The sequence below is a fragment of the Pangasianodon hypophthalmus genome, chromosome 5 (assembly GCF_027358585.1).
Source record: "Pangasianodon hypophthalmus isolate fPanHyp1 chromosome 5, fPanHyp1.pri, whole genome shotgun sequence".
NCBI lineage: Eukaryota > Metazoa > Chordata > Actinopteri > Siluriformes > Pangasiidae > Pangasianodon > Pangasianodon hypophthalmus.
Genome location: NC_069714.1, coordinates 32399511 through 32424552, shown reverse-complemented (window position 1 = coordinate 32424552; position 25042 = coordinate 32399511). Strand labels below are relative to the sequence as shown.

Sequence of the window (25042 nt, the reverse complement as noted above, 5' to 3'; positions counted from 1 at the left end):
TGGTATAGAGCTGCAGGCTATGGGGTAGTACCACTGAATTCACTGCATAGCAGGACAATGGCTCAAATGGTAAGCAGTGCTGTGGAAGGAGAGCACCATGGCATCATATTGAGGCCATGTTTGCAGACTACCAAAACCAATAGTTATACAACACACTGCCTTCTCTGTCAGCCTAAAAATTTCAGCAAGAACTCAACATCCAATTTCAGAAAACATGTCATGGTAAATGTTACAGCCAAAAGTAAAACCTTCTTACCAATCAGATTCAAGAATTTAACCATTCTGTGGTATAATAATAAAATTAATATTGGAATCGTTGGTAAATGCTAAGGCTCGCCCACAGGAGCACCACTCCTCTCCCCTTCATGTGTCCAACAGGTTTGCTCTCCTCAGTGAAGCACCCGCTGAGAAACCTGAAAGAGCTCTGGTTATAGGTGACTCTATCTTGCAGCATGTGAAATTAGCTAGGCCTTTAGGGGCACCAGCAGCTTTAGTTAGGTGTATACCGTCTTAGGCAAGCATAGGTTCTCAAAGATAGTTATTCATGTAGGAGCTAATGATATACGCCTTCGTCAGTCTGAGGTTACTAAGAGTAACATTGTAGAGGTGTGTAAATTAGCGAAGGCGATGTCCGATGCTGTAGTATGCTCTGGCCCCATCCCAATGCGGCGTGGCGATGTAGCTTACAGCAGGTTATGGTTGCTGAACTGCTGGATGTCCAGGTGGTGCTCCGAAAACAATGTGGGCTTTATAGATAGTTGGAGTAGTTTTGAGGGCAAGGCTGGCCTGTTAGGGCGGGACGGTGTCCATCCCACTCGGGAAGGTGCTGCTCTCATTTCTTGCAGCATAGCACATAGTCTCAGAACAGGCCTAGTTAATCGGTGACAATCCAGGGCCAAGGCCAGGGAGCAGACAAGCAGGCTAAACCGACCGTCTGCTAGCTGCACTGAGTCGTCACTTAGGTTCCACCGTATTGAGACTGTGTCTGTTCCCCGAGCCAAACAAAATTATAGACATACTCAGACAGTTTGTTTTAGTAACCTAATTAACATTAAATTAAATCAAACCGAATGCATAGCCAGCACCGTTGATCTGAAGCTAGGACTGTTGAATATTAGATCTCTTACGTCTAAAGCGCTTATTGTGAAGATGTAATGCCCTGAATGTTCCACAGAGAAATCAATAATGGTTTCATTTGAGGAGAAGGAATTAAATCAGATTACAAATACAAATAGTTTTAAGGCAGAGATAAACGTGTATGGAACAAAGGTATTATTTATGAATGTTTTTACAAAACATATTAACAAATTATCAAAATATATTTAATGTGTGTGTGCGCATGTTGTTCGTAGTGAATAATGTGAATAATGATGTGGCTTGGCTCATTGGAAACGGTCTTAGAGAAGAGCTCAAGTGCATTGCTGGTCCTTGTACCACAGTTTTGTGACTCTGTGTCCAGGGAAGAGCTGTTCTTCATCTAAGAATTTTCTCTTTGAGTCTATTAGAATGAAAAAATCTTGTCAGTGTGTGTGTGTTGGGGATTTTGCAGGACATTTCTCTGGCAGTAGGAGTATTCTCGGCAGAACTCCGTGGCTCTGTTTGGAAGGACTGTGGCTCTGTCTAGGGCCTTGGTGACTCTGTCTGAGGTCTTGTTGGCTCTTTCTGGGGTCTCGGTGGCTCTATCTGGGGGTTTGGTGGCTGTGGCTGGGGGTTTGATGGTCCTAGATGGGGGCTTGGTGGCTGAGTGTGAGGTAGCCTACTCTCTGCTGGTTTGATTGACTGCTGACTGGCTTTGAGCCTCTGTAGCTGCTCTCTCTGGCTGTTTATTGTCTGGTTACTAGAGCTCTTCTTCTACTGCATTGAGCTCAGTCCTCAGAGTGTCTCTGTCTTGTTGGAGCTTCTGAATTTCTACTCTCAGCTCCAGCAGTAAGGTGTCGAACTCAGTTTTTTATAAGGTTCAGCTGATCATTTAGATGCTGGTAAGGTTCTGTGGGAGGACGGTTGGAGAGTGGCATCTCTTTGAGCTCTAACAGCTCCACTTCTTGTAGAGGAAGGCTCTCAATCATTTGAGACACCGTCCTCTCCAGCTGCCTGTACTGTGCAGTACTGTAGTCTGGTGAGAGCTCCTCCCCTTGCTCCTCCTCCTGCTCCTCCCCTTGCTCCTCCTCCTGCTCCTCCCCTCAGGCTCAGGACTACACTACTGAGCTACTCTGTGTTCACAATGATCAGTTCACAGTGAGCTACATTGTGCTCCTAATAATTAGTAATAGTAACTGCTTGTTAAAGTTCCATGATCTGTCAATAAAATTGTGCAAGGAGGCACTTTTTAATCTGTTATAAAAATGGACATTTCAAATCCCTGATCAATGATCAAACACACTCACATCAGTTCACAGTAAGGTACTCTATACACCGAATAAAAATGTATTAATTTCATTCTAGAAAGTTAGCATATTTCAACTTCAAATTTAAAAGATCAGTGAATCGAAGTTTAACCTACTACAGAATTACAGATTGATAGATCATCACACCATGATCTTGTTTAAATCTTTGCATTGGCAATGACCCATTTAATAAGGAGTAGGCCAGGTTTCCATTTCACTGCAAGTTATATACTGAATTGTGTATGTGACAAATAAAAATCTTGAATCTTTAAGCCTGCATGTGTTACATATAATCCCACATCATGATTTATTGACAAACATAAAATTTTATAGTTTTCAAAGAATTAAAAACAGCAACAGATTTAGACAGTAACAGAAAGAAAGAAAGAAAGAAAGAAAGAAAAAAAACAAGTCCCCTTTCCCTTTATTAATGCATGTTGGCTCTCTCTCTTCCATCACCTGAACCATTAACCCTATACATCAAAACATATGTAACGCACAACACCTCACCTCACCAAATAGATTGTAATTACATTTCATGCATTCATTTTATTAGTGAGCTGATTTCATTGTTTTTAGTCTGTTTTTGTAGAGGGTCTCTGTTTCCTTATGAGTGGTGAGATAAAATGGGCCAGCACCCCAGTGTTTGAGGTAGAGGAAGTGTTTGAAGGATTGTTTTAGAAAGAGGATGATGTTGGCTGGGGCCTGGAAACTTCAATGTTGGCAGTGTTCAGAAAGTTGGAGTCAGGAACTGTCTCAACATTAAGGATGATTTGGGAGGCTGAATCATCACCACCCACTGTCAGACATCTAGGGCCGGTTGCACCAGCCTGACGTAAGAAAGTTGGGTGTAAGCCCTACGCCGGGCTTAGCTACGTCCAGCCTTGTGATAAATATTTACACCTGTTGCACCATCTAAAACTACGACTATGCGCAGCTCCTCCCAGCGTAGAGGAGCATCCACTCTGACACATTCTACCGCAGTGACAGTTTCCACGCCGTAGAGCAGCTCACTGAACTAAACTGCATGGGGTTGATCACTTACCAACTAGAAATGTCTCTTTTAAAATGCATCAAAATAACCAACTACTTCAATTATATTGACAGGTCCAGTGATTTTGAATTGCATTTACTTTAAAATTCTACAGTAAAATTAATTCGACTTTATTGTGAGCATAGAGGAGCTCACTGTGGACTGCTGGCAGCAGGTTTCTGAAATGCCCATTTTATTTCTGCAGTAATCTGAAGTAAATTATTAATATTTTGTTGTCAGAGACTTCCTCAGTGAAATGAACCATCTATACTTTTTAAAAATGTATGCTTTGATTTAAAATAATAATAATAATAATAATAATAATAATAATAATAATAATAATAATCGTTTCTTTTTTTTTTTTTTTTTTGCTTAATGCTTTACAGCGTCTCTATCTTTTAAAAGATTAGAAAAACATTTAGGCTGTGTACTCACAGATACTGTGAACTGTTGGTTTTGTTACTTCTTTATTTAAAATGATCTTGTTATAGAAAGCTAAGCTGCTTTGGGTGTGTAGGAGCTCGCTTTCCGCTTTCAGTGCGATTACCGTAAAGTGTCTAAAAGCCGCGCCCCGAACACTGACGTGCGTCTAGACACTGACCGCGGTGAGGGAGAGTAACTGACGCCCAGACAGCGCTCTGATCCCCGTGTGATTGAGAGCTCCTGGAGCCTCCATCAGACCGTGTGAGACCCGCAGCTGAGCGCTAGTACCGGACTGCTCAGACTGGATTTGAGGTATTTTATAGTTTGATTTCTTTGGCTCAGTTGAATGAAGAGGTCAGTTTCAGTTTCACACGAGAGACATTTCTGGCCTGCAGCGGTGGTGTGTGTGTGTGTGTGTGTGTGTGTGTGTGTGTGTTTGTGTTTGTGTGTGTTAATACATATAACGGTTAATTTTATTAATGTATGATATCTGAATGTTTGAGTAATGTTTGACCATAGAGGGATGTAGACCTTTGACCTGAAGGGGTCATATAGATTAATGGTTTAGAGTGTGTTGTGTTACACCTGGTACGATTCTTAAACAAATCTGAGACACTGATTAATATCCATATTGTATTTGAAATAATTCACACAGACCCCAGCAGGTGAAGAGCTCTCTTTACTGGGGTGCTTATTGTTTCACATGACACTATTACAAACCTTTCATCTACTTCTCTCCTATACACCTTCTATTTTATTTCTTTTTGTTAATAAAAGAATATCATAATTTTGTACTTACCTTGAGTAGCGAGATTCCTTAATGCAGGTCTGACGACAGTGTTCATCCTTTTCTGTAACACAGAAGGATAATTTACTGTATCAGACTGTCACAGATTACATCTAAAACAAAGGTAAATAATAGCTTAGCTCATAAGTAAATTAAATACTAGAGGAAAGTAGGATTTTAATATTTTAATCAAGAGACACATTAGGGTCTAAAATTGGGGAGGGTTGCGTCAGGAAGGGCGTAAAAAACTGGTGTAAAAACTGTGCCAAATCAAATACGTAGACCAATGATCTGCAGCAGTCGACAGTCGAGAGACACATTACCTGAACCTGTTGCTCCACCCTGAAAATACTTTGTAGAGGTAATTGTAGGAGGGTAGAGGGCGCTATATTCACTTCACCTTTCAGTGTTAGTGTCCTGTGAAAGCCAGTACAAAACCTTACCTAGTCTTTTCTGATGATGTGATGCGTTCATCTTGCCATTAATTTTTTTTTACCAAATTTCTTGTGTCACTGTAACATTCTAGACAGTTTAGTGGAAACAGTTTGGGGAAACATGTGGGTGTGAGGGTCAGGTGTCCACAAACTAATATTAATGCTATCATAATTTAAATCCTATACATTTTTAGCTTATTTATTCTTTGGTTATCATGGAAAAATTGTGTGTGTGTGTGTGTGTGTGTTCTGCAGGAAAACCCCTGTGGAGAATCAGAGTGTGGATGCTGGGATTTCACACAGCAAATTAGTGTGAGTATTTTTACAAAACTCATTAAAGTGCCCGTGAAATGGCTTAAGGCTCATAAATTTAATGTCAACATATTTCCTTTTGAAACAGGAAGTTAGGAGGGCGTGTCCAAGGGCTTGGCGGATTCACACAACAGCCAATAGCGTTCAAGTTACGTCACACTCACTGCACTCTAAACTAGGCCTGTCACGACTGTCTACTTTTGTTGGACGATATATTGTCCCAGAAATAATTGCGATAAATGATATTTTATGTCACTGATATAATGATAATATAATAGTATAATAATGCAAGTACACACAAGTACAAAGAGCGATGAACTTTAAATTCTTATATCCAGACATCGGAATGTCAAAAAAAACATCAGATTTTTAAATCAACAGTCCACAAGAGGGCGCAACAAATACATACCAAACAGTGCCATCTTATATTGTTTATTGTTTATTGCAAAGAACAAACCTGTCTGTTAACAAAATGCATTTGTTTTTAAACTAAAGTGCATAAAATTGTAAAATTATAAAATCAAAAGATTTAACCTAGGCTCTCAGACCAGTTCCACTGTTAATTTTTTTACACTGTTTATAGTCATAGTTTTATCTTCTAACGAAAATATCCTTTAAATTTAGTCAATATTTCATCATGCCATATTTATTAATTTTAGTCACTTTGACTAAAATGGCATTGAATTTTAGTCAACAGCATTTTAGCTGATGAGAAAATGCAAAAATTAACCCAAATATTCACACACGCATCAACAATAACGTGAAAACTGCCCTTCTTGTGAAAACCTGATCTCCTGAAATAATAACATTACACTGAGTGCACTATTATATTACAATATTCTGAATTGTTTATGCTTTAGTGCTTCACTGTCCGTGTTTTAGTGCGTTGTTACAGAAAGAGCGTATTCACAATGTGACTTACCGTTCTACCTAGCGTCTTACTGAAGTTCAACTAATCGCGTCATTTTGAGCAGAACCAAGTTGTAAAACTATGTTTATGTTGCGTATGTGTCTAATTAATCTCATATGTGTGTATAGGATGCGTTTGGGTGAGTTAATTAAGCCGCTAGCAAAGCGCTTCAGTTTACCAGTGTTCACTCACTGTTCAGCTTCAGCTCACGCAGCTTAAGCGTCTCAATCCTCGACATTATTCACTAGACCTGGATTATCTGAAATAGTAGAACTTTCTAGACTTTTCTTTTTCAAAAAACATTGTTATTGCATTGTTAATATCTTGCATGTCACTTTCTCAACAGTATGTTATAATTAAAATCAGTGCTAGTGTTTGCTACACATCTTAAATTCGAATGCACACAGTTTTAATTTGACAGCCCTAGAGCAGGCGAGAGGACAGAAGAAGCACGAATGGCTAAAATGTTGGGGACATTCATTCTTATGTAAACGAACGCACATGTAAACAAAATTCGGCAAAATCGAGGTCAGCAAAAATGATCGAGGTCATGTCCATATGTTGTACGATAAGTCAATAATGTAATTATTGTAACAGGCCTACTCTAAACAAACTAAACAAACCCAACAGCAGATTAGCAAAAAAACAAAATAATGACCACCAGTCTAAATAGAGCTCATGTACAGTTTTGTAGGATTTGTCACTGCCAGGTTGCCATTATGACTGTCATGTTCAGTATCTTAGAGCACAGACTTCCAGCCACTGCATCTTGGATTAATACTGCGATGGCTCTGTGCCTCCTGTGTTTAATTAGAGGTCGGACCATGGTAATCTGTTCACCCTGCAGAAGGGAAAGGAAATGTTAAAAGAGTACAGTCTCTCCCTCCCTGCCCTAATTGCAGACATTGACACCACTGCATCTTCTCATACCCTAGGCAACATTTTCCCCTTTCCCATTCCTTTTCAATAAATATAATTGTGATACTCCTTATGTTAACTCTCTCCATGGTTTAAGGAGATTGAGGTGGCATATCTGCCATGTCTTGTCACTATCTGTTCATCTTATCATCATATCTTATCATCATCTTCATAGTCGACATCCTCTACTCACTTTGTGACCACAAAGGGCCCTTGCCACTTTGCAAGTAATTTGGAGCTCGATGTGGGTAATAATACAAGCACTTTATCTCCCTGTGAAAACTCACATAGCTGAGCGCCGTTATTATACAGCTGGGATCAATGATCTTGCGCCTGCCGCAAATTGCTCCAATGAGTTTTTCTCTCAGGTCAAGAACGTACTGAATTTCATTTGTACAATCTCTGCTGGGCCTTTTTCGAGATGGAGTCTATGTGGGTCTCCCACTTCAGGTCCTGCGACATGGTAGAGCCCAGGAACCTGAAGGACTCCACGGTGGTGACAGTGCTGTCCAGGATGGTGAGTGGTGGCAGTGCCGGGGGGTTCCGCCTGAAGTTCACTATCATCTCCACTCCAGGTTGAGAGCTCCAGGTTGTTTTGACTGCACCGGACAGCCAGCTGCTCAACCTCCCTTTTGTATGCAGACTCATCACTGTCCTGGATGACGCCAATGACTGTGGTGTCATCTGCAAACTTCAGGAGCTTAATGGAGGTAACGGAGGTGTCTGAGGAGATGCAGTCATTTGTGAGGAGGGAGAATAGTAGTGGGGAGAGCACACATCCCTGAGGAGTGCCAGTGCTGACTGAGCAGGTGCTAGATGTGAATTTTGCCAGCCTTACTAGCTGCTGCCTGTCTTTCAGGAAGCTGGTGATCCACTGACAGATGGAGGTGGGCACAGACAGCTGTGTTAGTTTGGTCAGGAGGAGATCTGGGATGATGGTGTTGAAAGCAGAGCTGAAGTCCACAAACAGGATCCTTGCATAAGTCCCTGGTCTGTCGAGGTGTTGCAGGATGTAATGCGGTCCCATGTTGACTGCATCATCCACTGACCTGTTTGCTCTGTAGGCAAACTGAAGGGGGTCTAGTAAGGGTCCAGTGATGTTTTTCAGGTGGGCCAACACTAGTCTCTCAAATGACTTCATGACTACAGATGTTACGGCAACAGGTCAGTAGACATTCAGCCCAGAGATCTTGGATTTCTTTGGGATGGGGATGATGGTGGAGCGTTTGAATCAACATCAACGTGATCTGTTGATGATCCGTGTGAAGATGGGTGACAGCTGGTCTGCACAGACTTTCAGACAGGTGAGTGAGACATTGTCTGGGCCTGGTGCTTTCCTGATCTTTTGTCTCCTGAAGAGCTGGCACACATCCTTTTCACAGATCCTAAGTGCAGGTTGAGTATCAAGATGGGAGTGAGGGGGGTTACAAGAGGTGTCGATGTTTGTGTGAAGAGATGCTGGTCAGAGTGTGTGTGGGTTGTGAGATTGTCTCTTTCAAATCTGGTTCAGATCATCAGCCAGTTGTTGATTCCCAACAGATTGAGGGGATAATGTCTTGTAGTTGGTGATGGCTTTCAGGCCGTTCCACACTGATGCAGGGTCGTTGGCTGAAAACTGTTTTTTCAGCTTTTCAGAGTAGCTTCTTTTAGCCACTCTTATCTTCTTTGTCAGTCTGTTTTTGGCCTGATTGTACAGCACTTTGTCCCCACTTCTGTAAGCATCTTTTTTGGCTTGACGAAGCTGTCTGAATTTCGTAGGTTTGTTGTTGTTATATGTTAAATAAGACCTTGTGGGAACAAACATGTCCTCACAGAAACTGATATAGGATGTCCCAATATCAGTGAGTTCATCCAAATCAGTGGCTGCAGCTTCAAAAACACTCCAAACAGTGCAGTCAAAACAGGCTTGTAGATCCCATTCTGCTTCATTAGTCCATCTCTTCACAGTCCTTACTAGAGGCTTGGCAGATTTTAGTTTTTGCCTGTATGCTGGGACAAGGGATTTATTGTCTCTGGTGGGACATGTAATGTGCTGTCTGTATTTTGGCAGTTCCTGGGTGAGGTCGCTCTATTAAAATCACCAAGAATAATAGTAAGTGAGTCGGGGTGATATTGCCCTGTGTGTGTAATCTGATCAGCCAGCTTTTGCAGTGCCGTGCTCGTGCAGGCTTGAGGTGGGATGTAGGTGCGGCGAATAAAAAGGCTTGCAGTTGATGAAGAGGGCTTCTATGATAGGACAGCATATCTTCTTCAACATTGTTATATCAGTGCACCAACCTTTGTTTACGTAAAAATATAATCCACTGCCCCTCGTTTTCCCCAATGACTCGGCGATACAATCCGCTCTGACCAGCTGGAAGCCCAGCAGATGTAACACACTGTCCAGAATGGATTCGTTCAGCCAGGTTTCTGTGAAGCACAGAGCTGCGGAGCTGGAAAAGTCCTTGTTTGTCCAGGTGACAAGAAGTATTTCGTTGGTTTTGTTGGCAAGGGAGCAGAGATTCGTCAACTGAATACTCAGCAGCGGGGTCCTAAAGCTGCGTTGTTGGAGCTTTACGAGTGCACCCACCCATTTTCCTCGCTTGTGTTTGCGCCTGTATAGAACTACCGCGCCTCTGAGTAAAATGACCAGTAAGATGTCAGAATGTCCAAAAATCAGTAAAAGATTGATGGGAGTGCATTGCCTGATGTTCAGCAATTCATCCCTGGTAAAAGTGATTGGTAAAAGGTGACAGAGGACAGAACAAACAAACAACAAAAATGCTAGGGAGCTCCAGACTGAGGCAGCCATCGGCGGCGCCATCCTAACAGATGTAGATGTAATACAAAGATGTGTAGAAATGAAAGCAAGATAAATAAAATTACCAAATTGACCAAAAAGTAGTGTGTTATCTGGGCGGTTTGTTACTGAACTCGTTTTAATGGTGTATTTAAAACTCCATTTTTACAGGACACCTCTGAAGAAGACTTCAGACTGCAAAGTCACAGCAAACCGCATCTAAAGCTCAAGGAACAAACTGGTCTTTGTCTATTCTGATTTCAGCGCAGAAGTCCTATTCTCACCTTACAGACAATGGCCAGTGAAGGTCCTGATGTACAAGCAGCAATACAGGCCTCAGGAGAGTCTACAATAAGCAAAGCAACTAAAAGAGCACAAGAACAGATTGATCAGTTGTTTAATGTCTCACTTCATATCGCTGTAACTGGAGAATCTGGAGCAGGAAAGTCATCTTTTGTCAATGCAATCAGAGGGCTGGATGATGATGATAAAGGTGCAGCTGAAACTGGAGTTACTGAAACCACAACTGAACCAGAATGTTATGATCATCCCACACTGCCCAATGTGAAAGTTTGGGATTTGCCAGGAATTGGAAGCCCAACATTTAAGGGCAAGGAGTATTTAAAAAAAATGCAATTTGACAGGTTTGATTTCTTCATCATCATCTCATCAGAGAGATTCAAAGAGAATGACATCATGTTAGCCAAAGAGATAAAAAAACAAAAAAAGCTCTTTTACTTTGTTAGATCTAAGATAGACAACGATATTCGAGCAGAAGAAACAAAGAAGAACTTCAACAAAGAAGAAACACTCTCACGAATCAAAAGAAACTGCATCGAAAACTTGAAGCAATTTGATAATCCAAAAGTCTTCCTCATTTCCTCCAAGGACATTAAAGCCTTTGATTTTGAAGAGCTCGCTGAAACACTCATGGCAGATCTCCCAGAGAAAAAACGACATGCTCTAATGCAGTCAGTGCCAGTCACCTCTGAGGCTATGCTGAAGAAAAAAGTGAAAATGTTTGAGAAAGCTGCATGGGCTGCAGCTGTTTGCTCTGGAGCCATTGCAGTAGTTCCAGTACCTGGTCTATCAGTGGCATGTGATGCCAGTATATTAGTGAGTTTCTTTCTAAGATGCTACTACTCATTTGGCCTTGATGATAATTCAATTAACAAACTCTCAGAACGAGTAAACAAGCCACATCTGAAATCTTTAATAAAGTCACCTCTTATAGCGGCGCTGACAGAAAAAACAGCAATAAGGTTGCAGCTGTCTGCATTAGCAGGAGGAGCAGCGCTGGAGTATCTGTGCAGCTTGGTGCCTGGTGTAGGAAGTGTTGCAGCAGCTGGGATATCTTTTGGATGTACATATGCGCTTCTAAAGAAAGGATTGAAAGATCTTGAAAGTGCTGCATTCACAGTGCTAAGAGAAGCAGGTTTAGAGTGAGGATAAACGAGACAAACGAGTATATGATCTTCAAACAAGCTCAGACATGGCAACGTTCATGAATTTTGCTCTGAAACAGCTGTTTTACAGCTCATCAATCATAAATATGACTCAAAATATCCCTCTGATCAAAATATCACATGACATCAAAATGTCTCTCAAAATATTTCCCCTAATAAAATTGCGTATGCCCTAATTGACCTAATTGAAAGTTACACGTCTAATTTTCTGATATTAACTGACACAGACTGGAATCCCCATCCCCTTCTAACATTAGTAATGTTTCAGCTGATGCTCTGATCTCGACTATATATTTGCTTAAAAGATGTGTTTATGTGGTGGCTTCACTTTCTGTCATGGTGTTCAATAACATTTGACATATAAATAGTTAGTATCAGTTAAATTGATTTAATTTCTAATCACACAATTGCTATACATTTGACATTCGAAAAGTAATCTACAGCAGTTATATTTAGACATCAAAGACAGCTTAATTGAAGAAATGAACATTAAGAGCATCCCTTTTATAGACAAAACTTTTAGGATACATGATTAAATACAAGACAATAAGTACCACTCTTATCAGTTCAATTCAATTCAATTCATTTTTATTTGTATAGCGCTTTTTACAAAGGTCATTGTCTCAAAGCAGCTTTACACAAACAAAAGTAAAGTGAAGTGTGTGTGTGTGCCGTCTCTGATGAGCAAGCAGGGCGACGGTGGCAAGGAAAAACTCCCTGAGATGGTGATAGGAAGAAATCAGCTTCATGGAAATCAAACTAAATCCCTGACTATAGTTTTTCCCCTTGTGATCACACTCTGTTCACTCTGTCAGTGTTTTTCTTTACTACCCATTTGGTTATGACCTATCTATATTTCTATACACTCACTGTCCACTTTATTAGGAACACCTGTTCACCTGCACATTTATACCGTTATCTAATCAGCCAATCATGTGGCAGCAGTGCAATTCATAAAATCCTGCAGATGCAGGTCACAAGCTTCAGTTAATGTTCACCTCAAACATCAGAATGAAGAAAAAGTGTAATCTGTGTGACTTTGATCATGGCATGGATGTTGCTACCAGATGGGCTGGTTTGAGGATTTCATAAACTGCTAAACTCCTGGGATTCTCACACATGATAGTCTCTAGAGTTTACACAGGATTGTGCCAAAAACAAAAAAACATCCTGAAAGTCGAAGGTTTGCAGGCTGAAACACCTTGTTGATAGGACAGATCAGAGGAGAATGCCCAGACTGGTGCAAAACACAAAAAACACTGAGTGAGCTATATTTCTGAAGGTGGAAATGCCTTGTTGATAAGAGAAGTCAGAGGAAAATGGCCAGATTGGTTTGAACTGCCAGGAAGGATACAGTAACTCATATAATCACTCTTTATAAGTACGATGAGCAGAAAAGCATCTCCTTTTCCTTGAAATGGATGAGCTGCAACAGCAGAAGACCACATTGGGTTCCACTTCTGTAAGGACAGTAACAGGAATCTGAGGCTATCATGGGCACAGATTCATCCAGCTGAGGAATGTGTTAATGAGTCTGTAATTATATTCTTAAAATATTACAGGATATTCAATTTGGTTCTTACACAAGGTTTTTTTTTGTCTTAATAAGATTGTGACATCTGTCTTTCATTCACTTTAATTAGTGTGAATTTTTGTATTTGCATTCTGTAACTATGTTTTATTACCTTGTGATTTATTCTCATTTTTAACATTTTCCATATCATGTCGTTTCTTTGCACCTCTATCTGTTGTAATAAATACAAATTAAGGCTGAAAATACTGTTTTTGATTCTTGCAGTTAATTTCCAACAAAGTGCTAAGAAGCATAATTTTATTGTACTATAAACTTTTCACTGATGGAGACTTGAGTGTAAAAAGCAATTGTAGCCCTAAGCCATTGTCGCCAAACTGTTCAAATAAACAGCAGTCCTTCTTCATGGTTTCTAAGTGGTACCATCCACAGTAATCTCATGTAACTTTAGGCTGTCCATATGGGTCCATCCTCAGCAGCAGCGAGTGATTTCCAAGTGATGAGAACTCCAACCAGAAGTAGGGCATCAGTATCATCACATGTAGCATGTGTAGCTCAACAGAGAGAGAGAGAGAAACAAAGATTATTAGGTATGCTTATTGTCATGTAATGGTTAAGGACAATAAGTGCAAGCAGGGACTCCAGCAAGACTAGCTATGACAGCATAACTAAAAGGGAGAGCCAGAAGCTAACACAGACATGAGGACGTCCTGGGACATAAAGCAGCAGCCACTCCACCGTCAACACACCTGAGTGAACGTGTGAGAGTGGGGGGGCGACAGCATCCAAACATCCCAGTTCACCACAACACTCTATGCCTGTGAATCCTCCAAATCTGCCCCTGTACCTAAGAAAACTATTCACTAAAGGCTTGACTAAACAAATATGTTTTCAATCTAGACTTAAACACTGAGACTGTGTCTGAGCCCCGAACACTAAGTGGAAGGCTGTTCCATAACTGTGGGGCTTTGTAAGAGAAAGCTCTACCCCCAGCTGTAGCCCGCACTATTCGAGGTACCAACAAATAGCCTGAACCTTTTGATAGAAGAAAATGTGGAGGATCATAAAAGACCAAAAGTTTGCTCACCTACTGCAGCGCGAGATCATACAGTGCTTTATAGATCAATAGTAGTATTTTACCTGAGTGACGACTCAGTGCAGCTAGCAGACGGTCGGTTTAGCCTGCTTGTCTGCTCCCTGGCCTTGGCCCTGGATTGTCACCGATTAACTAGGCCTGTTCTGAGACTATGTGCTATGCTGCAACAAATGAGAGAAGCACCTTCCCGAGTGGGATGGACACCGTCCCGCCCTAACAGGCCAGCCTTGCCCTCAAAACTACTCCAATTATCTACAAAGCTCACATTGTTTTCAGAGCACCACCTGGACTTCCAGCAGATCAATGACCATAACCTGCTGTAAGCTACATCGGGTGCTTCACTACCATTAGTGTTGTACAGAAACCACACTGCTCTCACTCTCACTAACTTTCTCTAGAGTCTGGATGCGCACCTCTAATGCTGCAATCTTTCCATCGGAGCGCTAACTAATATACACTTATCCTGGAGAAACAACATTTCATTCTGATGTACAGTCAGGTCCATAAATATTGGTACAGTGACACAGTTTTGGTAATTTTGCCAAGAGGGACTCGATAACCAAAAAGATCTCCCATGCAGAACCAGGAATTATAAAGGATCACTTGGTGGGAAATTGGGTGTTTATTTACAGAAGCTTTGGCCCATGCATAGAGCCACACACCTCATTTTAGAAACAGTGGGAATTAGTGTCATCCTGTGGATATGTTGAGAATTGCAGCTAAATGTGCTCAAGTTACATGTCAAATTATACAGCTCCATAATAACTGCATATGTAATAGTATTATTTTATGGGTTTTTCTGGTTCTATTTATTGCTCTTTATTGCCCCAATTAACTGTTTGCAACAATTTGTTCAATTCAATTTAATTTTATTCGTATAGCGCTTTTAACAATGGACATTGTCACAAAGCAGTGAGAATTAAGGATTAGGGAAAAATTCACATATTTACAATATGTTTTGAATCCATTTATTTCTGTAAAATATATTGTAAATATGTGAATTTATCCCTAATGAGCAAGCCAGAGGCTTGTAGAGGTGTGTACATTAGCAAAGGCGATGTCTGATGCTGTAATATGCTCTGGCTCCATCCCAGTGCTGCGTGGCGATGTAGCTTACAGCAGGTTATGGTCATTGATCTGCTGGAAGTCCAGGTGGTGCTCTGAAAACAATGTTGGCTTTGTAGATAATTGGAGTAGTTTTGTGGGCAAGGCTGGCCTGTTAGGGCGTGACGGTGTCCATCCCACTCGGGAAGGTGCTTCTCTCATTTGTTGCAGCATAGCACATACTCTCAGAACAGGCCTAGTTAATTGGTGACAATCCAGAGCCATCACTCAGGTAAAATACAACTATTGATCTATAAAGCACTGAATGGTCTCGCGCCGTAGTACCTGAGCAAACTTCTCGTCTTTTATGATCCACCACACCTACTTAGATCAAATGGTGCAGGCTATTTGTTGGTACCTCGCATAGTGAAGGCTGCAGCAAGGGTTAGAGCTTTCTCTTACAAACCCCACAGTTATGGAACAGCCTTCCACTTAGTGTTTGGGGCTCAGACACAGTCTCAGTGTTTAAGTCTAGATTGAAAACATATTTGTTTAGTCAAGTCTTTTGTGAATAGTTTTTTCTTAGGTACAGGGGCAGGTCTGGAGGGTTTCACAGGCATAGAGTGTTGTGGTGAACTGGGATGTTTGGATGCTGTCGCCCCCCCACTCTCACACGTTCACTCAGGTGTGTTGACGGTGGAGTGGCTGGCTGCCTTATGTCCCAGGACTCCCTCATGTCTGTGTTAGCTTCTGGCTCTCCCTTTCAGTTATGCTGTCATAGCTAGTCTTTTCGGAGTCCCTGCTTGCTCTCTGCACGCAAAGTACATTGTCCTTAACCATTACGCGACAATTAGCTTACCTAACAATCTCTCCCTCTCCCTCTCTCTCTGTAGAGATACACATGCTACTCCTGAGATACCAGTGATCCTGATCCCTTCTGCTCTCTAGACCTGCCTGATCCATCCTGATCTGCTCCTTCACCTAAGCACAGCAGCTGAAGGACTCCTGTCCAGTTGATGGCAAAGGAGTCGGACATGGAACAGATCATTGAGCTGGTTGTGCTGGAGCAATTCATCGCTTGACTCCCGACAGGAAAGACGGAGTGGTTCCAGTGACACCAGCCCAAGTCACTGGCCAAAGATGTTCAGATGGCAGAGGATCTCTTGGTGGCAGATCCTGGTCCAGATATCTCTCTCTTCCCTCGTGACATTTGTGTGACTAATGCGAGCTAGTTTAATAAGAGTTAGCTAACTGGGTAGCTAAATTAGCTAATTTTAGTGATATTAGGAGGACATGGGGGTTGTTTCCTAATTTGCATATTAGCGTTTTTATGTTACATTCACAGCGACTGTTGTAGTGTCCTCACTATGCGATACTTTGCACAGCTAGACAGCCAGCTAACGTGAAATGGGACTCCAATAAATGTATCAAGGCGTAACTTTTCTTGATTTCAATTTAAAGGAAGTTCAATGTTTCCCATTTTCTTATGTTGTAAAACTGTAATACAGAACAGACAAAATACACATATTAATATTTATCTGTACAAGTTTCTTACAATACGTGCCCTAATTGCAGGTAGGTTAATTAGACATCTCTTATTCACATAACAACACTCTTAAATGATTAATTCTCAAGCTATAGTATACAAGGCCATCCTTAATGTGTCAAATAATCAACTTTATATACTCACAGACAAATAGTGTCTCAAGAATAGCGTAAAGAAAACATAAGATGCACCAGAATGAAGCCGTGTGCTCTAGACTACTTCCTGCTTGAACCGAACGGAAACAAAACAACCACTAGGTGGCAGTATAAAAGCTCAAGAAATTATTTCAACATAAGAGTTCTCATTAGAATGCAGCACAGCTGTGAAGTCTGGATTTTCTCACCTGATTTCACACATCCTCAGCTATTTAAACTTAATCTCCACCAAGAAACACATAGAATATGTATATACTGACATATTTGTGATGTGTTTAGTGATTCTGGTGCTAATTTGTTTGTTGGTTCTGTATTGTTATTCCTGTCAGACGTTAGTGGTTGTGTGCTGAGATGACGACACAGGGAGACACTGTTATTGTTAGAGCAGTTAGAATTGCTAGTGCAGTTAAAATCACATATTTTGGAGAATATGTGATTACAGTCAGGTTTTAAAGATAAATGCTGCATAGAAGTAGTGGAAATGCTGGATTCAAAGGGAAAGTCTTCAGGACAGGGGAGATTACGCATTCTGGTTTCTCAGTAAAATGACAGGCTGCATTTTGAGAGAGAGAGAGAGAGAGAGAGAGAGGCTGGTGAAGGAACAATTGTTTATCACAGCTATAATGTAAATGAGAACAGAAACTAACATTATAGCTGCGATAAACAGTTGTTCCTTCACCAGCCTCTCTCTCTCTCTCTCTCTCTCGGACGTTCCACGACATTAAATGTAACTATAAACTATTAAAATGTGTGACAAATCATTCATTACTAGATTAGACATTGAAAATCGTTGGTAAGTTGCTGTGGGATAAGTGGAATAACACACCTTGCTGTTATATGAAATCAGACCATGGTGCTATTTGAAAATAATGCACTTTGGCATGTAAAACAGCAGTCTGTCATGTGTTACTCCTTACATATGAACTTAAGCTGATCAATCAGTGTTTACAGTAATTAGTCTTCTTATGAGTAAATTTCATCCAGCTTAACAAATAAGGCCCATTGTCTGAAATGCAATGCAGTGATACAGTGCACTGGCACTGAGTTACGGCAGAGACTTGGCTCGGCTGGTTTGCGCTCCATGAGATGAAGAGTGCAGGGGCATTACGCCTTTTTTAGCAGAGTTTTAAGTTTTTGTTTGGTTGGTTTCATTTTCAGTTTTAGTCTGCTGGGAGTTTCTTAAAGAGCTCAGTTCATCACAGCGATCAAGAACAATTAGCACACGCAAAAAACAACACTAACTGTTGCAACTGCTTGAGAGATTTTTAATTTTGCAAAAAAAAAATCAGTAAATCAGATCTTGAGTCATAAACACAGCATTAACAGCATTAACACATTAGTAGCATTATACATTATACATTATACATAACAATTACAATTCCTTTTAACTAGAATTCTTCAATGTGTCTGTGTTTTTTGAGATGTAGTATTTGCAATAACATGCCACTAAGCTAGCTCACAAACAATGAGGTGTTGTTGTTCACATGATATGTCAATCCAGGTTCCATTGCTGCCCATCACAAAGCAATCTTCTTCCCTTTCAGACTTGTTTGGTTCCCCTTTATCCCATTTAAAGAAATTTAAAAATTTCCCCTCTGTATCTACAAAGCCTTTTTCCAGTTTACTGTAACTCATTCCTAGAAACACATATTCTGACTTCATAATCCTGAGTAGTTTATACAGCACTTGGTTTTCTTCTTCATTCCTGGGTAAGGCGAGAGTTCCTCGAGCATTGTGGCACAATCCCAATCCTTCCTTGAAGTTCTTTGCATGTCCTTCGGTCACATAGTATTTCTTCCCAACATTAATGAATGTCTGGAAACTTGTGGCTTGAAATGAAAGAAGATAAGATTCTGGTAAAGTGTCAAGTTCTAATAATTTTAGCTTTTAAATGCCATTTTTTAACATTCATGTGTCCTACCTTTCTCCAACAAGGACAGTCTTGTTCTAAGACTCGTGATTTCCTCCTTCATAGAGTCAATTGCACCTTGCAGAATTCATAAAATAAATGTTATGGTTTTGTTAAATGGATAATTGGAACCTAAATGTTAATTAAAACTATAAAATAAAAACCACTTTATAAATGTATGTGAAGAAAAAAGCTCAAATTAATCAGCACATGATGCGACCAGCCTTAGAGTAAACATGGTAACCCTGAAACTATCATTATAGTAAACAGACAAAACATAATATATTTAACTTGCATTTAAGAGACTAAGCCATTAGCTAGCATTATAGAAAACATTCTGACACATGAACTAGCATTGAAGTAATTAAAGACAATTTGATTTGAAATCACAGAATTTATCAATAAGTGTTGATGCAGTGTTAATTTCTGGTTTCAACCCAGTTTCAGTTTGTGGTGAGTTTTAATTTGTTATGATTTAGCATGTGGATCCCTTCAGAATATTATAATGAATGAATCTTTATATATTTAATATCTAGTATTACCTGGTGGACCTGGTGGTCCTTGTAGACCCGGTTTACCTGGTTGACCTGGTAGACCTGGTAGACCTGGCATACCTTTTGGACCTGGAAAACCTGGTATACCTTGTGGTCCTTTTGGACCTGGTGGTCCCTGTGGTCCCGGTGGTCCTGGTGGACATGAACATGGTGGACTTGGTGGTCCTGGTGGACATATTACACACGATGGGCCTGGTGGACATGGTGGAAATGGTGAAATACCTGTTGGTCCGTACTTACCCTGTTCTGTAATGCGAATGTTACTGGAGCTTTATTTAACAAGGTTTTATCATTCTTCATTAAACTATTGTCTAGACATAGACAATATGGCACAATATATCCCCATACCTGAAGCTTTTCACAATATGCTATTTATTACAATATAGTTTTTACTGAGGTTCATGTTGAACATGAACACACCAGTAAAACACTATAAAGTACCATAGGTTAAAAATATTTCAGTGTTAACCTGATCCCTGATCAAAACTAATGTAACAAACTCTTAAACTAATGAAATTCGAGATTAACTAGAAGTCTAAAGTTCATGCCTGCTAAACATGCTAAAGGTATTAATTGGTTATTATCATGGTCCAGCTGGTTGCTAGGGTGTTGTTAGGTGGTTACTATGAGGTCCCAGGTGGTTGCTATGGTGTTTCTATATAATCCCACTTGGTTGCAGGGCTGTAACTAGTCGGTTGCTAAGGAAACTCATTTTGTTGCAATTCATAATAATAATAATAATAAGAAGAAGAAGATGAAGAAGATGGAGAACAGTATGGAGAACAGTATATATCGTGTTACCTCCCACGTCTCCAGCAGTCAGATGCAGCCCGAAGTGCAGCAGCAGCAGTTTAGAGAGCAACAGTGCACTGAACAGCACCATCTTCAGATCACTGAGAGCAGGGAGAGTTTACAGTAACTACAGGGTATTTAGTCGGTAAGTACTTAGCAATGACTAGCATTATTTTTTATCATCTTCAAGCCTTCCTCAGATGTTCCAGCTTTAAACATGTGTTCAGATTTCTTTAGATAGATAGATAGATAGATAGATAGGTAGATAGATAGATAGATGTACTTTATTGATTCTGAAGGGGTGGGTACTGGTAACATTAATCTGGGAAGGGTACACATAAGCCTTTTTGTGCCTTTGATGGTGTTGGTTGGAATTGCTCATGTGTCTGACCTCTCCCTTAAGATCTGCTGCTGGGAGCATTAAGCTGCCAGGGTCTCATTTATCATCTGTGCATACACTTAGATTTATGCGTAAAACATGTACCTGCATCTTTCTAGACAGAGATTCTGATTTCACCAGTTCTTCTCGTACATGACGCAGTGTATATTCATGCACACTCCTGACCATGCATATGCAGGAACCCCTAGCTGTAGAGAAGTGTAATCACAGGTGAACTGATAATGAGGTCCTTCCATTCCACTTACTGGCCGTCATATCAACATAACCGACAGAGTAATTACTGTCTGTGGGGCTGACAACAAGATGGAGACAGGTGACAATCATAGAAAAAGGCACATCTAAAGATTGATTGAGATGATCAGTGACTGAGCTTGTCCTGACTGAAAATTTGTGCAGGGGAGCAAAGTGTTTTTAAGGAGCACAGGAAACTGATGAGAGTGATGAGAGGATCTTCAGTCAATTTCATTTGCTCTGTACAATTTTCAGATTTTAGTTGATCTCTCTCGGCTACTTTTAGAGAGGCCAATAAAAAGCATGCATTCCTATCTCTCACACCGCAATACATTGCTTTCACAAATACGTGTGACAGCAGAAAATACAACAATAATGAGGAATTTTCATGCCATCACAAGTTTTCTAATTGTAATTGCACCAATGTAGCCATAAAATCACACAGTTTTGAGGAATGCATGCAAGGTTTCTTCCTCTTGTCATGTCATGGACTTCAGAAGGTGGTAATGGAGATGGCTTTGTTATTTTATTTCTTCTTGTGTTTAACAGAATCTGTACTTCATTGTTAATGAAGTTCATCTCCATGTTGTCAGCAACGAGAAATGCCATGAGCAGGCTACTGAGCTTTTAAGGGAAGTTGTTTAATTTGGGGGTGTTTCTTTATGCAAATGAGTGTCACCTGCACGGACAGAGCAATTTATAATGTATGTGATTTATCAACATCCACAGCGAATATCTTACGTGTACTGGTGGTTCTTTTGCACAAATTTAGAACTTGTTCTTAGCATGCTTTTATTAATTGATACTCCCAGTAGTTTCACTTGTAACATAAATGATAGTTTTATTAATTAAGTTAATGCAAAGATTTTTTTTCTGTGTACATTTTCATATAAGCTACTACATACTTTAAAATACAGAAACTGGAATAAATTATAATTACCGCATACTAGATATAAAAAAATTATATCCTGTGTGGCACATAATGATAACTGATGGCTGTTTTTTTCTCTTCCATGTAAAGGCAAAGTTCAATTCAATTCAATTTTATTTGTATAGCACTTTTAACAATGGACATTGTCATAAAGCAGCTTTACAGAAATATATATAAATTTTGAATTTATAAATTTATCCCTAATGAGCAAGTCAGAGGTGATGGTGGTGAGGAAAAACTCCCTGAGACGATATGAGGAAGAAACCTTGAGAGGAACCAGACTCAAAAGGGAACCATCCTCATCTGGGTGCAACGGATAGTGCGATTATAAATCATTCCCTTCTATAACTGTGTACTACATGGACAAATAGTGTGATTGTGTAACCAGGAATTTATGAGCTTATGAGCAACTTATGCATATGAGCATCAGAGTTATTTCTGAATTCATCATAGCTTTAACTTGAAGTCTATTTTGTTAAAGTTATCAACAGTTCAGTGATGGAGACTTGAGCGAATTATTATTATTCAAAGAAGAACATCCACAGCCATCTAAAGTTGCATCAAACCTTCCAATATCATTGTAAGCATATAAACAGAAGCTCATTATATACATTATCAAATATTTATGCAATGCTTATAAACGCATTATGTAGGTACCCTTCAGCTAAAGTGTTACCAAATATTCTTACCTTGTTATGGCAAGATCTTAAACAGGTGATGTAGCCTTAAAGAAAACACACAGTGGTTGCTTTTCAATTTGTATTGATTTTTTTTTTGTGGTTAATAAATAATCTTAAACAAAGTTCAAAGTTTATTGTTCTCATTTTAACTTGCATACTCCCAGGCTAACCTTCAGGGTTTTTTTCTGCGTAACAGTTCTCTGACCCATTGTGTAAGACTCTTTCTCTCTCTTTTTTTTTTTTTTTTTTTACAGTAATTCAGCTGTCATGTTTTACTTAAAATGTAGATGTAAACCCCTTCTCATACACCCCTATCACACCCCCAACTATGACTCTGACCCAAGCCCCTGTTATCTGTGATGATGCACAACGCATCATCTCTCTCTACACTACACAATACACATCCAGCCTGATGCAAGCGACTGTGCATTTTACTGATGTGACTGTTAGCCAAGGAACTGATGATTACAGTGACATACGGTTTGCTGTTTGGTGATAAGTTTCTAAGCTGGAAATGTAACAGAGCTGCATGAAAACAATCCAACAATCCAGCAGTTTATTTACATCTTTTCTGCAGTGTGCTTAGAACCAGATTTTACATCCACATCTATCCATTTTTTGAAGACACACGAACATGGAAAAGAAAAGTTAATGTGACTAATGTTTATGACATAATGCTTAGAAAGAACTTCATTTCACAGAAAAATAAAGATGAGTGTTGGATGAAGCTTTTTAGTATTTACATTTTTTACACTGTCATATTTGAAGAAGGTCGTTCTATATATTTCTGTTACATTTAATTTGCTTGTATATTTGTACATTTCTAATATTTAATTTGCACAGTTTTATGTTATTCCACATAAAATGGAATGAAAAAAAGGTTATTCTAAATAAATGGTTTGATGTACATTATGATGTACAAAAATGTAAAAATATCTGTTGTATTATGGCCTCATTCATTAGTATTGTGTGTCATAACACAAATGAACACCATCTTATTTTAGACACCAGGCTTTACTTTTCCCAACTTACCATGGTAAATCCTGCTGTCCCAGATGCAAGCTTGCAGGTAAGGATTGATACATACCACCTATACAAAGTTGTCAAAAACTGTCTTTTTGCGTATAATCACAAAATGATTACTGTCCTTTCAGCAATCACAATTTCAAGTACATACAAAATCCCTCCCCTCCTTGCTCTCTTTGTTTTAGGCTGATCGTTCTCAAGGTCATGGAGCCTGTGCACCCTGCATTTTTACAAGACAGTCACTAGGACCAGTCCAGCTTCCCCTTTGTTGTCTAAGACCCTGCCACAGGAAGGCCATAGATGCATGGAAGCAGCTCTCTTCAGGGTGGGTGCAGCTCTGGTATTACGCACTACAGCCAGCTGTGCTGTACCACCAGGTTCTGGCGTGGACGCCTTACAAGCTCTGGAAGGTACAGGTGTTCTGTCCAAAGCCAGTCGATGGAAGACATCAACTTACAGGACCCACTCTGCCCAAGAGGATGCAGCAAGTGCTGGATGGTGATGGATTTTACAATATGGCAGCAGAAATCCTCACCCGTATATGAGTGCACTGTTGTTTCAATGCAAGTAATCACTGAGCTGGCAGAGACTGGCATGGGCAGGTCTTATAATGAGACCTGTTGGTCCAAAGTTGAGTTAATAAAACTCAAAGTTATAAATAAATTCAAAGTGAAGAAACAGGATTACAACAGGGCAACATCTACACTTGAAGTGGAAGGACATGGTAGAAGCCATAGATGTCCTCTGGCACTCTGGTTATCACAATAAAGGTACAAATTGTGGTAGCTCAGTGTTTAAGATGTTGGACTTCTGATCAGAAGGCTGAGAGTTCAAATCCCAGCACCACCAAGCTGCCACTGCTGGTCCCTTGAGCAAGGCCCTTAACCCTCAGTTGTATAAATGAGATAATTGTAAGTCGCTCTGGATAAGGGTGTCTGCCAAATGCCATAAATGTAAATGTAATGGGTACAGCTGCAATCTCTTCAGTATAAGTAATCAAGAACCTCATAATCTGAAGGTCATGAATTCTATCCTCACATGGGGCACAGGTACTTGTAAAAATGAGAACATTTGCTGCAATCGTATCCCATTCATATGGGGCATGGGAACAAAGGTACAACCATTGATCAAGTGCCCATACCAGACTTGAAGGGGAGGATCATGGTACAAGCCCGAGTGTTGTAAGTAGCGTGTCTGATAATCTGATGGTCTTGAGGGCAATCCTCACACAGGGCATGGCAACTTTTAATCTAGATCCCCCTACACATATAGATACATTGTACAAGCCCTGGAAGCCCTTTTTCAACCTTGTTAGCACAGTAGGTATCGCGCCAGTCTTATAATCTGTATAATCTTTGGTTGGTCCAATGGTACCACAATAGGACTAAAAAGAAACTTTTTAAAATTCTATATAAATTCAAAGTCAATAAATATGGGTACAAGAGCACAATCTCATGATCAATTACCCATACTATAGCCTCGTTAGCGCAGTAGGTAGCGCGTCAGTCTCATAATCTGAAGGTCGTGAGTTCGATCCTCACACGGGGCATGGATGCTTTTAAGAACAAGAGTCCTTGGTGCCATTGTACCCCATTCAGTGAAAATGCAATTAAAGTCAAGAAAACTGGGTTCAATTGCATAGCGATCCTCACATTGACTATGGGTACACATTTAAATGAAAGCTGTTGGTCCAATGGTACC

The 25042-nt window shown here is 40.1% G+C and overlaps 2 protein-coding genes and 1 non-coding gene across 6 annotated transcripts; 2 read left to right on the top strand and 1 right to left on the bottom strand.

Moving 5' to 3' along the window:
• The first annotated feature begins 3941 nt into the window (after nt 1-3941).
• LOC113531090 (interferon-inducible GTPase 5-like) lies at nt 3942-16813 on the top strand. Of its 3 annotated transcripts, XM_053234376.1 has the most exons (4): nt 3950-4152; nt 5317-5373; nt 7652-7911; nt 10152-13183. In XM_053234376.1, exon 4 carries the CDS (start codon nt 10275-10277, stop codon nt 11424-11426), a length of 1152 nt encoding a protein of 383 aa, XP_053090351.1. In that variant the 5' UTR covers nt 3950-4152; nt 5317-5373; nt 7652-7911; nt 10152-10274; the 3' UTR covers nt 11427-13183. The 3 variants fall into 3 exon arrangements, 2 of the variants coding, with proteins under 2 accessions (XP_053090351.1, XP_026777379.3); XR_008301801.1 differs by lacking the exons at nt 7652-7911; nt 10152-13183 and adding an exon at nt 16011-16813 and having other exon boundaries at nt 3942-4152; XM_026921578.3 differs by lacking the exon at nt 7652-7911.
• A 1256-nt stretch (nt 16814-18069) lies between these two features.
• On the bottom strand, nt 18070-22450 carry LOC117597322 (mannose-binding protein C). 2 transcript variants are annotated; one of them, XM_034304227.2, is made up of 6 exons: nt 22325-22359; nt 20558-20661; nt 20083-20174; nt 19270-19473; nt 18740-18805; nt 18070-18647 (listed from the first exon to the last, which is right to left on the bottom strand). In XM_034304227.2, the coding sequence occupies exons 3-6, from the start codon at nt 20162-20164 to the stop codon at nt 18265-18267; spliced, it is 735 nt and encodes a 244-aa protein (XP_034160118.1). In that variant the 5' UTR covers nt 20165-20174; nt 20558-20661; nt 22325-22359; the 3' UTR covers nt 18070-18264. The 2 variants fall into 2 exon arrangements, with proteins under 2 accessions (XP_034160118.1, XP_034160117.1); XM_034304226.2 differs by lacking the exon at nt 20558-20661 and having other exon boundaries at nt 22325-22450.
• A 2367-nt stretch (nt 22451-24817) lies between these two features.
• Nucleotides 24818-24890, top strand: trnam-cau (transfer RNA methionine (anticodon CAU)). The gene has a single exon. It is a non-coding gene; the product is annotated as a tRNA-Met (tRNA).
• Nucleotides 24891-25042: the final 152 nt, after the last annotated feature.

Bases quoted from the DNA above. Each gene is read 5' to 3' on its own strand.
- LOC113531090 (XM_026921578.3), top strand. From the start codon at position 10,275: ATGGCCAGTGAAGGTCCTGATGTACAAGCAGCAATACAGGCCTCAGGA.
- LOC117597322 (XM_034304226.2), bottom strand. From the start codon at position 20,164: ATGGTGCTGTTCAGTGCACTGTTGCTCTCTAAACTGCTGCTGCTGCAC. The intron at 19,474-20,082 runs GTAACACGATAT...CATGTCCACCAG, and splicing joins GACTGCTGGAGACGTGGGAG to GCCCATCGTGTGTAATATGT. The intron at 18,806-19,269 runs GTAATACTAGAT...GAATTCTGCAAG, and splicing joins AGGACCACCAGGTCCACCAG to GTGCAATTGACTCTATGAAG.